The sequence below is a fragment of the Hippocampus bargibanti genome, linkage group LG19 (assembly GCF_051943395.1).
Source record: "Hippocampus bargibanti isolate YZ-2025 linkage group LG19, ASM5194339v1, whole genome shotgun sequence".
Classification (NCBI taxonomy): domain Eukaryota; kingdom Metazoa; phylum Chordata; class Actinopteri; order Syngnathiformes; family Syngnathidae; genus Hippocampus; species Hippocampus bargibanti.
This window is the reverse complement of record NC_142752.1, coordinates 10000001-10013080: the sequence shown is the minus strand read 5'-3', so window position 1 is coordinate 10013080 and position 13080 is coordinate 10000001. Positions and strand designations below refer to the sequence as shown.

The window sequence follows — 13080 nt, the reverse complement described above, 5'->3', positions numbered from 1 at the left end:
AGTCTTGGCTCATGTTCCTCCCAGGCACGCCGTCGCTGTTGTCCGTTCAATTTCCAGCTGTGTTAACAACCAATCAGTAGGGACAGTTGCCATTGGTTGTCTTAAATCTGGGTGAATGATGTCATGGGGGGCGTTGATATACGTACCTAGGAGTGTTTTTTTTAATCTTTTATGATTGCAATTTTACTGTATTTATTGTTTATTTTTTGTAGTTTATATTAGACAAAGAAACATATACATTTGCATCCAGCCCAGATTGTAAACAGGTAGTGGGTTGCTTCATTTGGGCCATGGGCCACAATGGCACCTGGTTCCTGGTAATCCCAAAATAATGCATTCACATAAATTTCAATAACAAGATGAGTGATGACCACACTCACTGTCATATCGTTACTCTGAGTGTGAGACTTCTGTGTAGTCAGTGGTCTTTTAACAAATGTCAAACGGAAAGAATAGGGAATGAAACCAAAAATTCGGAAAGGAGTAGCAGTACCTTACATTGCAAGAGTTTCTGAAAAACTACAAAGAGTCCTCTGGCAACACAAAATTCCTACTTATTTCAAACTGATAAACACTTTAAGGCAAAAATTAGTGCATCCAAAAGATAGGCTGCCAAATGAAAAATAAAGTAATGTAGTTTATTCAATACATTGTAAAAATGAAAATTGTAAAGAGCAATAAACTGGGGAGACTAAACAAAGTTAAAAAAAAGACTATCAACATCGCAGGGAGAATACTAATGGGCCTCAATCGACAGTACATATGCACCTAAAAGCTATCAACCACTCATTTGACGACAATGAGGTTAAATGCTTAGCGAAAGAAAATAGATGGTTTGAGAGGGGAGTAAAATAAGCTATTTTCATAAAACAGCAAACTCCTTCACTAAAACGCCATGGTGGGGTGAGGTTCAATTTTGATCGTTCGTACAAGTCCTCTTAGGCAACATATGCTTAGTTATGCTGATGAGGTGATACCAGAGCAAATGGGGCAATCAGGCCAGTCATACACCTCATACTCAGGCAGGACAATAGAAGTAATCAGCGTAGCCGCAGGGAGTAGTGCTCAAGCTTGCAACAGACCGAAATACAAAAGCAATCATGGAAAGTTTGGACTTTTCTTTTGTGGGAGGTTTAATAGATGTTAAAAGTGACTTGAAGGGAGGCTGATGAAAAGTCAAGGGTACCAGTGTCAAAGTCGAGACACGGGGGTCAAATTTGGCCCCCGGGTCTTTTTTTCGGCCCGTGAAAGCAAATCAAACTTGTGAAATTCCATGATGCTTGCTAAAGTCAGAACCAAAATTTAAAATTGTCCCATTTGAACCACAGTAACAGTCATTATTTTTACTTCAAATTTGCAAACTACTTATTCATTCATTTGTTTTGTTTTCTGTATATAATATGTGCAAGAGATGTTATAATCTAATGGCTAAATGATAGAAATTAGACAGAATAAGAAGTTATCATAGTTTCATGCTATCATAGTTCCATGCAGTTTTATGCTTTGTCAACATGTGTGACTCGAATACACAATTGAAGCACAGACAACTTGGGGTCAATATGAGGTCAACAGACACAAGTTAAACTGTAATCTTCATCTCGGAGATCTGGCCTTGGAAAGAATTTAGGACTTGGGAAACTCCTTATTCACCGAAGCAATTTAGAACTTGAAACTCCTTCACAGGAAGAGCTCATTAGCCAGGTTACAAATTTATAAGTTCATGGAGGAGACAATATTTTATTGCTTACAGCTGTTCGCGCTTAGAGCGCCCAGGGGCGTGGTATCAAGAAAACTATGTTTTACTAATGTATCACTTAAATTTGCATATACTCTCAATAAATAGCTTGGTAGAGGGCTGCAGAATTCAGGCGTCGGTCATGAATGGCTGTGTCTCCTGCCGGCAGTAAATACAATCTTTCTGGGCTCGAGTCTTTGTCCACAGTGTCCGATCGAACATCTCTGACACTTAACCAAATTCATGACGGCCCCTTGAGAGGAAACCATAATTACAATGTGGCCCACGGTAAAAAAATGAATTTGACACCCTTTGTCAAAGTGATCCTGCAGTTTCTCAATCAACACCAGGTGTGTCAAACTCATTTTTTGTTCGCAGCCCACATTGTAATTACGGTTTTCCCTGTGGATCTTCAATGGGATATAACCTCACCATGCGCACTCCTTGAATCTCTCAGCTCCAGCTGACGCCCGGCGGTGAGGTTTCAGAGGCGTTCAGGATCCAGTGCAAAGCGTGGAAAATGGCACGTCGTCAGGAAGACCGGCGAGGGAGCCAAATAACTGGAGACTCTCATTTGAGGGTGGATTTGAGTTTGCTTCAAGCTCTGGAGAGAGAGAGAATCTTGGAAGTGCTTCGGAGAGACCAAATCTTGCGTGCGGTGGAAGAAGACAGGATCAGGTGATCTTTTTTTAACCTCCCCATTTTGACCGCAAAATCCGCAATCAGGATTTGCTAGCTTTCAAATGAGATACGTTTCACGTTCCCCAATTATGACGGCTTTTGCCAACGTAGGAGGATGAAATTCCAGCTGCAGGAGATTCGAAGGAGAGGTGCAAAGAGTCACTCCAAGGAATACGGCGAGAGGACGTGCGCCCGCTGCCAAAGGTCACTGGGAAAGTTCTGCAACACGGGCGCCGTCTGCCGCGGATGCAGTCACCGAATCTGCGCCAATTGCCGCGTGCGGGTGAGAGAAGTGGCGTGGAAATGCACCGTCTGCTACGCTTACAGGTATAGAGACATTGAGTCAGTCCCCAGTTCATCTGACTATTCATGCAAATTTATAATAATAATAATAATAATAATAATAATAATACATTTCATTTTTAAGCGCCTTTTAAAACGCTCAAGGTCACTTTACAGTCACAGGATAAGTTTTTCTGTGGGTGAGCAGTGGCAGCCACAACCCGGAAGTAACTCGGATAGAATAGTAAGACAAATAGATCGATTTTAATATCAATCTACTGAGCAGCAATATTTTCAAAATGAATGATATTCCTTTGTCATTCATTTTCATCTTTTAAAGAGAGAAGACATTGTAATGTGCAAAGACTTTAGAGAGTTTGAATTTGGGACCGTTTGTTTCTGTGATGGAAGATTTTCTATACTGTACAATATTCACCATGACTCTTAACTCATTCACTGCCAGACGATGTGGAAAAATGTGTCCAATCCAGTGCCAGGGTTTTTGTCATTGTCACTCGAATTCCAGGACCAGCAGAATATTGAGTTTTAGGACTAAATCAACATTTAATACAGTGTAAGAAACCTTGGACTCTCTTTTTTTCATCAGAAAAAAAGAGTTAATTCCTAAATTATATGGGTTTGGAGCTTGAAATGGGGGCGGTAGTCCAAAATACAATTCAGTACATACGTATTGATTTATATAGCGCTTTAACAACACCTTAAGACGCTTTAACAAAGCACTAACAAAGGAAAAAAACATTGTCTGAGGTCTGACCAGCGATTTATCCGCACCCCTGCAAGAAAAACCAAAACCTGAACAAATTCGGGAATGGCGCTCCACGTCATTCTTTTCAATTCCTGAATAAATATTGAGTTTTAGGACTAGATAAACATTCAATGCAACATAAGAAACAGTGTTAGAAATGTTCGACTATCTTCTTTCATCAGAAAAAAAGAGTTAATTCCTAAATTATATGGGTCTGGAGTTATATGAGCTTGAAATGAGGGTGGCTGTCCAAAATACAAAGCAATAAATACATATTGGTTTATAGCACGCTTTAACAAGAGTTAAAGTTGGAACAAAGCGCTAACATGGACAAAAAAGGGGAAAAGCTGCCCCCATCTGCAAGGGAAAAACCATTGCCAGGGGTCTGGCCAGCGCTTTATCGGCATCCCAGCAAGGAAACACAAAACCCGAACAAATTCGGGAATGGCGCTCCATGTCATGCTTTTCAATTCCTGAATAAATATTGAATATTGAGTTTTAGGACTACATAAACATTCAATTCAGCATAAGAAAACATAGACTCTCTTCTTTCATCAGAAAAAAAGAGTTAATTCCTAAATTATATTGGAGTTATATTAGCTTGAAATGAGGGTGATAGTCCAAAATACAATTCAAAATATATACAGATTGGTTTACATAGCGCTTTAACAAAGCTCTAACATGGAAAACAGGGAAATGTTGCCCCTTGTGGAAGGGAAAAACCATTGCCAGAGGTCTGGCCAGCGCTTTATCGGCATCCCAGCAAGGAAAAACAAAACCCAAACAAATTCAGGAATGGCGCTCGATGTCATATTTTCAATTACAGAATAAATTCGTGAATAGCAGTGAATGAGTTAAAATAATAATAATAATAATCAATTTCATTTCTAAGCGCCTTTCAAAACTCTCAAGGTCACTTCAGTCACAGGATCAGTTTTTCTGTGGCTGAGCAGTGGCAGCCACTTGCGTTCACTCAACCCAGAAGCAACTCAAATAGACAGAAAGCTAGTAGATAGATAGATAGATAGATAGATAGATAGATAGATAGATAGATAGATAGATAGATAGATAGATAGATAGATAGATAGATAGATAGATAGCTAATAGATATCCAGATAGATAGCTAGTAGATAGATAGCCAGCCAGCTAGATAGGCCATCTTGGTAGGTATCCAGATCGCTAATAATCGCTAATAGATAGCCAGCTCGATAGCTAGACAGCTAGCTAGATTTACCCAACTACAATAAAATAATCAAAACCCCAATGGACATGGGTACAATCAGTATACAATGGGTCCTACCTGGTCTTTTTACATTACTCGACTTGCTTTGTTTTTTTTTTTTTTTTGTCTTCCCAGAGAAGTCAAGATTCGATCCGGAGACTGGTTTGTCGAGGAAACGACAAAAAAATTTCCTCTTCTCACAGGTTGGTTGAAGCAAGTGAATCGACACAGCAATGAATCGAGCATCAAACATGCAAAGGGAATGGATGCAATCGTTTTCCCTTTGTTTTTTTTTGCAGACAAACATGAGACGGTTGGGGAGAAACTTTTAAAGACGTACAATGCGATGAGGTATCTTTTAAAACTCACTATGCTTCAACGTGAAAGGTTTTCATTGTTCTGACATGCTTTGATCTGATTTTGCAGTTACATAGAGATTGTGCCGCCAACCCCGACAACCAACACGGGGTTTGACTTTGCAGGCGCATCAGGGGTGAAGTACATGAACACATAAAGCGTCAATGCAAATAATACGTACAGATGTCCAGAATTTTGTGTGTATAATCATTAGAATTCCAACAAGTCCAGCGTTAGACCCAAATCAGTCGAAGATCACCTGTTTTCACTCAGCGGGAATGTCAGAAGTAAGTCAGCAGTAAAAACTCAAAATAATGAGTCGTATATTTGACAATTTTTAACAATACTAATCGGTTAACCCACAGGTGTCAAAGTCGAGGCCCGGGGGCCAAATATGGCCCGCAACCTCATTTTATTCGGCCCGCAAAAGCAAATCAAGCATGTCAAGTGACATGATTCTTGCCACAGTCCGAATCAAAATTTCAAATTATCGTATCGAACAAAATGTTTCTTCAGCCATCATCCTTACTTGTTTAAAGGTGTCGGACGTTTCGCTCCTTATCCGAAATGTAAAAGAAGCAATATTTGCAAAACCCTCCACTAAATCGCCACGGTGGTTTAAGGTTTAATTTAGCCCGTGCTTACAAAAGACTTCTTAGGTTGATATCACATAGGCTTAGTCATGGTAATAAGGTGAAACCAGAGCCAGGGGTAGAACAATGGAGATAATCAGATTGGCTAATGAGGTGAAACCAAAGCCAGGGATAGAACAATATAGGTAATCAGATTGGCGAGGTAATCAGATTGTCTAATGAGGTGAAACCAGAGCCAGGGATAGAAAAATAGAAGGGAGCGGTCCACTGCTCCACCAACCTTAGAGTAGGGACCTATCAGAGCAGAGGTCTGGCACCTCCACCTCTATCCATTAGGGATATTTATATATATATCGCCAGAGTTACCAGCACAACTTTAGTTTGCTGACGAAGCTCTTCGGATGAGGAGAGAAATGTCCGACACCTTCAAAGAAGTACAAATGACAGCTTAAGAAACCTTTTCCTCGATGGACCACTCCTGTATGGCTGAGAGCCAATCGAGATGTCAAATTGTCGTATATAAACCCCAATAACTTTATTGGTCATTATTCTTGACTTCAGATTTGAATCTTAGTTATTCATAAATTTATTGTGCGTTCTGTATGTAATATGTGTAGGGGATTAAGCATTCAAATGTTTTCCCCAAATTCATAACAGCCCTGGATAGGAAACTGTAACTATAATGTGGCCCACAGCAAAAAAATGAGTTTGACACCTTTGGGCTAACCGCAACGAACAGTCCATATCGAGGCCAGAATTGCATCAGGCGTGACAGCAATAGCGTTGCATCAAATCCTGTGACACCACAAGATACTCAGATAAGCTGATGTTCTTGTGGTTTTTCAGAGATATCCTCATCGCAAAACGACATCGCGGAAAGCCTGCTGAACGTCGGCGGTGGTAAACATTTACGCTTCGCCACCCAGAAGAGCCTCTCTGACACTGACATCAGCAAATGCGTCCAAGTAAGCGAGAAATGTTGTCAAGGACAAAACAGGGCGCCACCTGCGGACTAAAATCCACTTCATACCACTAAGGTCTACCGCGCTCCAAGTCTTCCCGAGCTGTTCAAGAGAACCAAAGACGGCCAGGAAGGAGCAGAAGAAGAAACCTCGAATAGTTCTGAAAACATTGATGGAAAGCGGGTGCGTTAAAATAAACACAAATTGAGTATTTTGCCATCATTCTGATCTTCCTGATCTAAAAATAAAAGCCTCTTTACTTCCTTCAGGGCAGTTTCAGTAGCATCAGCACCGAATGCAGCCTGCATGAGGGCGTCAGCGCCGGTGGGGATGTGGAACTGGCGCTGGCCTACAACTCCACCACGTCCTGTTTGGAAATAACCATCGGAGCGTGTCGGAATCTCCCCCACGGCGACACCAGCAAAAGGAGGTGTAACCCGTAAGGATAGATCGGCATCCTCCTATTTTTTCCACACGTGTCCAAATGGATGAAATCAAGTCTCGTGTCCACGTATAGCTATGTCAAATTCTACGTGATGCCGCCCAAGAGTGACAAACGCAAGACGGCAGTTCACAGAGACACCATCCATCCCGTTTATAATGAACTTTTTCAAGTAAGACACAAAAACACGTTTCCCATAATGTTCCTTTTAACTCATTCACTCATTCAGACATGTGCCCAAAATGTGTCCACTCCAGTGCCAGGGTTCTTGTCATTTTCACCTAAAATCCAGGACCCATAGAATATTGAGTTGTGGGACTACCTAAACATTCAACTCTCTTCTTTCATCAGAAAAAAAATTAAGTCCTAAGTTATATGTGTCTGGAGTTATCTGAGCTTGAAATGGGGGCGGCTGTACAATAGGCAATACAATATATATTGATTTATACCAGGAAAAAAAGAGTCAATTCCTAAGTTATATGTGTCTGGAGTTATCTGAGCTTGAAATGGGGGCAGCTGTACAAAAGTCCATAAAATACATATTGATTTGTATCAGAAAAAAAGTTAATTCCTATGTTATATGTGTCTGGAGTTATCTGAGCTTGAAATGGGGGTGGCTGTACAAAAGGCAATACAATACATGTCGATTTATATCAGAAAAAAAGAGTTAATTCCTAAATTTGAAGGGTCTGCAGTTATCTGAGCTTGAAATGGGGATGGCTGTACAAAAGGCAATACAATACAATACATATTGATTTATATTAGAAAAAAAGAGTTATTTCCCATATTATATGGGTCTGGAGTTATCTAAGCTTGAAATGGGGGTGGCTGTACAAAAGGCAATACAATACAATACATATTGATTTATATCAGAAAAAAAGAGTTAATTCCTCAGTTATATGGGTCTGGAGTTATCTAAGCTTGAAACGGGGGCGCATGTACAAAAGGCAATACAATACAATACAATACATATTGATTTATATCAGGAAAAAAAGAGTTAATTCCCAAGTTATATGGGTCTGGAGTTATCTGAGCTGGAAATGGGGGCGGCTGTACAAAAGGCAATACAATACAATACAATACAATACAATACAATACATATTGATTTATATTAGAAAAAAAAGAGTTATTTCCCATATTATATGGGTCTGGAGTTATCTAAGCTTGAAATGGGGGTGGCTGTACAAAAGGCAATACAATACATGTCGATTTATATCAGAAAAATAGTTACATCCTAGGTTATAGGGGTCTGGAGTTATCTGAGCTTGAAATGGGGGCGGCTGTACAAAAGGCAATACAATACATATCGATTTATATCGGAAAAAAAGAGTTAATTCCTAAGTTATATGGGTCTGGAGTTATCTGAGCTTTAAACGGGGGCTCATGTACAAAAGGCAATGCAATACAATACAGTACAATACATATTGATTTATATCAGGAAAAAAAGAGTTAATTCCCAAATTATATGGGTCTGGAGTTATCTGAGCTGGAAATGGGGGCGGCTGTACAAAAGGCAATACAATACAATACATTATGATTGATATAGCAAAAATGTATTGAAATGTGTTATTATTATTATTATTATTATTATTATTATTATTATTATTATATAACCAGACATGACTTTGGACAGTTTCACATAGAGCGCCACCTGCTGACTGGGAAGAGATTGCAGGCATCAGTGTGGCATTCAGGATCCCTGTACCGCAAGGTTTTTCTGGGCGAGGTCCTCATCCCGTTAGATGGTCTTCAATTTCAAAACAAAGACTCCCAACGCTTCAACTGGTACCCGCTGGGTCCGCAGGTAAAAGCGCACATGTTTAGGGCGTAGTATCGTTTGTGGACAACGATTGTCACCGAAATTATGAAATTAAAGAAATGTGATACCTTCTCCCCAGCTGAGTAAATTTCCAGAGGAAGACGCCGAGGACCTCAACGAAGGAGATCTGCTGTCCAGATTCCGGTCCAGTTTCAGCAGTCACTGAAAAACTGCAACCCTGGTGGCTACTAAAATATACAACTGCAGCTGCATGTTCTACCCGTATTTTTTCCATTGGTACTCCGTTTTCCCTTAACTCGTCCACTGTCATACATGTGCAAAATGTGTCCACTCCAGTGCCAGGGTTTTTGTCATTTTCTCTCAAATGGCAGGACCCACAAAATACTGAGTTTTAGGACTACATAAACATCCAAGACAGCGTTAGGTTAGAAACCTTGCACTCTATTCTTTCATCAGAAAAAAATAGTTAATTCCTAAATTATATGGGTCTGGAGTTATCTGAGCTTGAAATTGGGCTAGCTGTACCACAGAATATTGAGTTTTAGGACTAGATAAATACAGCGTTAGAAACGTTAGACTATCTTCTTTCATCAGAAAACAGTGTTGATTCCTAAATTATATGAGTCTGGAGTTATATGAGCTTGAAATGGGGGTGGCTGTCCTCCATCACTGTCCAAAATACAATGCAATACATACATATTGGTTTATATAGCGATTTAACAACAGCTGAAGCTGGAACAAAGCGCTAACATGGAAAAAGGGGAAATGCTGCCCTGTTTTGGAATAGAAAAAAACATTGCCAGAGGCGATGGCCACAGCTTTATCGGCACCCAAACATGAAAAATCAAAATCCAAACAAATTCGGGAATGGCACTCGATGTCATATTTTCAGTTCCCGAATAAATTCATGAATGGCAGTGAATGAGTTAATAATCATGCAGATGTTTTTTGTGTGTGTTTTGTTCAAATAAATGTTTATTGTTCTGACTGTGAAATGAACACAGAGAGAACAACCGCTCATTGCATGAAATCAAAAGACCACAAAAATCAAAGACTTGCTGCTTTGTTGAGAGGCTGAATGAGGCGTGGAGATGTTTATGAATACATAGTCAGCTGAAGCCACTAGAAGAGAGCGGAAGGAAACATATTTTTTTTTCCTTCCAGGTCCTTTAAATACAGTGATACCTTGGCTTACAAACTTAATTGGTTCCCAGACAGTGTGTAAGGTGAAAAGTGTGTATCCCAAAAATTAATTCCCCACAGGAAACCATTAAAATGAGAATAATCCGTTCCCAGCCCCCATATTTTTATACTTTCTAATTTTCTAAGCCTTAAAACTACACAAAATATACCTTATTTTATGTATAATAAATGTGCTATGGTATTATAATTAAAGAAATACACTGTACTGTATAATAAAGTCATTTTATTCACCTTTGTGATGGTCGTTGATGCTTGATGAAGTGGAGTGGCCAGTTTCTTCAGCATTAAATGCTTGATGAGGAACGTAACCTTCTTCTTTCACCATCTTGAGAAATGATCCTTTGTAGGTGCTTTCTCTGTGATAATTTTATCTAGTTCCTCATCAATTGTGTTCTGTTTAGCTGGGTTGATAGCTTTTTGCATCAAGTGTACAGATGGCTGGTGCAGGTTGTTTGTAGAGCCTGATTGATGGGATATTTTAACCTTGCAGTCTATACTCTGCCTTTGAACTTCAATCGAACTTCAATTATCAAAGTTGAAACTCTCTCACTGTCGTCTGCCTGTCTCTTTAATGTTTAAACCACCTCCCCTCACTGTTGCGTTCTTGACCAATCACGTGGCTTTAACTGAAGACAGGGGGCGGGGAATAGAGGAATAAAAACAGTCGGCTGCCATTTTGTTGTTAGAAGAACGGGCTCGTTCGCGAACGACATCACTCATTGATGCAGCTCCGTGCGTAACCCGTAAAAAGTTCGTATGCCAAGGTAAAATGTTCATAAATTTAACATTTGTAAACCGAAAAGTTCGTAAGCCAAGGGGTTCGTAAACCAAGGTATCACTGTATCTGCCATAATGAATTAAATAAAAGCTCCGGGCCACTTTTCAATAAACTGTCATCACATCAAGTCAATCATAAATCAAATATGGCTTACCTCCAGCACATTGAGTTTGATGAGTCCATCTCCATCCTTGTCAAAAGCATTAAAGGCCCCTGCAGGAGACACAGAACTCGTATATTTGCATTAATATTTCAGGTACACGTTTTTTGTACGCGACCGTATGACGTCTACGTACTGAACATGCCCTCCAATCTCACAAAACAGCAGATATAGCTGTCAAAGTCAATGTTGAGGCGCTTGTCGGCATAGCGCATGGCGATGATGTCATACAATTGTTTGTTGAGGTGGAAACCTTTACGGGGAAGCGTATGGCGAAAAGGATCAGATGGACATTGATAAAAAGGTCACAGGATATGGTGCAGGTTGTTTCTGTGATGCCACTCACCCGCATCATTGACAGCGTTTCTCATCTCAAAACTGCTGATGGAGCCCGTTTGTCCTTTGTCGTAAGCGTTGAAGATGACCTGAAAAACGAGCATCAGCTTCTCAAAGCCACGTCATGATCGTGTAATGGTAAAATGGTCAGAAACATACATGCCACTGCTTGATTTTCCTCCACAAGTGTTTAAATTCCTGTAGGTTTAGCTTTCCTGTTCCGTCTGTCTGTTTGGCTCAGTTACGGCAAAAAAAAAAAACTGTAATGTAAAATCTTCTCATACATACATATCATGAGTGCAAATTTGATTGGATAATTCTGCACACCGATTGCAACATTGTCAGTTCTCATTCACTGTCATTCACTTATTTATTGGGGAATTGAAAATATAATAAATTCACCATTCCCGAATTTGTTCGTGTTTCGTTTTTTCATGCTTGGGTGCCGTTAAAGTGCTGGCCATGGCCTCTGGCAATGTTTTTTTCTGTTCCACAAGGGGGCAAAATTTCCCTTTTTTCCATGTTAGTGCTTTGTTTCAGTTTCTGCTGTTGTTAAAGTGTATAAATAATAATAATAATAATAATAATAATAATAATAATAATAATAATAATAATAATTTATATTTAAATAATAATTATTTATAAGCGCGTTTCAAAACTCTGATGGACACTTTACATTATACTTTTTAAAGATAATAATAATAATAACACATTTAATTTACAAGCGCCTTTTTTGGCCACTCAATGACACTTTGGATTGGATTGGATCGGATTGGATTTGCCTTTATTAGTCTCACAGTGGAGAAATTTACATTTACAATTTAAAGAACAATACACAGAACAATAAAACCATAAATTAAAAAAATAAATCATAAAATAGCTGATGAAATAGACCATGAATGCATTTTTAAATAGATAGGTTTTGGGGTGGGATTTGAAAGTAGGAAGGGAGTCAATATTAAGGATGTTGGGTGGGAGTTCCAAAGTTTGGGAGCAGAGCGACTGAAAGCTCTGCACCTAATCGTGGTGAGATGGGCAGAGGGCACGCAGAGGTGGAGGGAGGAATGGGACCGAGAAGGAACAGAATGATGAAAACAATCCAAACCATGTCCGCAATTATTAATATTTAGAGAGAATAAAAGTGGGACTAAGATGCAGCCCTCGGGAACATCACTACAAATAAACTGGTTCTAACAATTCTTAATAAAAAGTGATATAAATTTAAATTTATATAAACTAATATGTATGTATTGATTGTATTTTGGACAGCCGCACTCATTTAAAGCTAATATAACTACAGGCCCATGTAGTTTAGGAATTAACTCTTTGTTTCTGATTTAAAAGAAAAGAGAGTCCACGGTTTCTAACGCTGTATTGAATGTTTATGTAGTCTTAAAACTCAATATTCTACGGGTCCTTGAAATTAAGTGACAATGATGACAAAAACCTTGGCACTTGAGCAAACATTTTTGCACGTCCGGCAGTGAATGAGTTAATAAGAGAGTATGCACACTTGTGCAACCACGCAACATTGAGAAAGGATTTATCTTGAGCTCACCATGAAAAAAAGTTCAATGTCCCAGGTTATTCTACCCCCTGCCCATAACCCTGCACACCACCAGCAGAGCCTGAAGGATACGTCCATCAGGGCGATCATACTGCGACACGTCTCCAGGCTGAAACCCTCCATCGTCTTTTCACATACTATGGGAAAATTACACACATGTTGAGTGGGGCCATCTTGACGTGGGACGGTGTTTAACTCAGTCAACTCACATTTGGA

General features: G+C 39.5%; 2 protein-coding genes across 3 annotated transcripts in view; one reads left to right on the top strand and one right to left on the bottom strand.

Annotated features, from left to right (window-relative positions):
* The first annotated feature begins 2056 nt into the window (after window positions 1-2056).
* Window positions 2057-9077, top strand: sytl3 (synaptotagmin-like 3). Its single transcript, XM_089022385.1, has 12 exons — window positions 2057-2413; window positions 2528-2743; window positions 4822-4889; window positions 4986-5037; window positions 5113-5179; window positions 5258-5330; window positions 6483-6601; window positions 6674-6781; window positions 6868-7037; window positions 7116-7212; window positions 8674-8844; window positions 8939-9077. The coding sequence occupies exons 1-12, from the start codon at window positions 2256-2258 to the stop codon at window positions 9023-9025; spliced, it is 1386 nt and encodes a 461-aa protein (XP_088878511.1). The 5' UTR covers window positions 2057-2255; the 3' UTR covers window positions 9026-9077.
* The window catches only part of capn3b (calpain 3b), a 16750-nt gene continuing 12340 nt past the window's right edge, over window positions 8671-13080 (bottom strand). The window contains exons 17-24 of one of the 2 annotated variants that reach the window (XM_089022383.1): window positions 13074-13080; window positions 12937-13001; window positions 11457-11525; window positions 11308-11386; window positions 11098-11214; window positions 10956-11014; window positions 8928-9942; window positions 8671-8832 (exon numbers count right to left, since the gene is read on the bottom strand). The exon at window positions 13074-13080 is cut by the window's right edge and continues 51 nt beyond it. In XM_089022383.1, the coding sequence (XP_088878509.1) occupies window positions 9916-9942; window positions 10956-11014; window positions 11098-11214; window positions 11308-11386; window positions 11457-11525; window positions 12937-13001; window positions 13074-13080 (423 nt within the window). In that variant the 3' untranslated portion in view covers window positions 8671-8832; window positions 8928-9915. Of the gene's footprint in view, window positions 8833-8927; window positions 9943-10955; window positions 11015-11097; window positions 11215-11307; window positions 11387-11456; window positions 11526-12936; window positions 13002-13073 lie in introns of those variants that run through there. The other variant, XM_089022384.1, reaches the window with a different exon arrangement.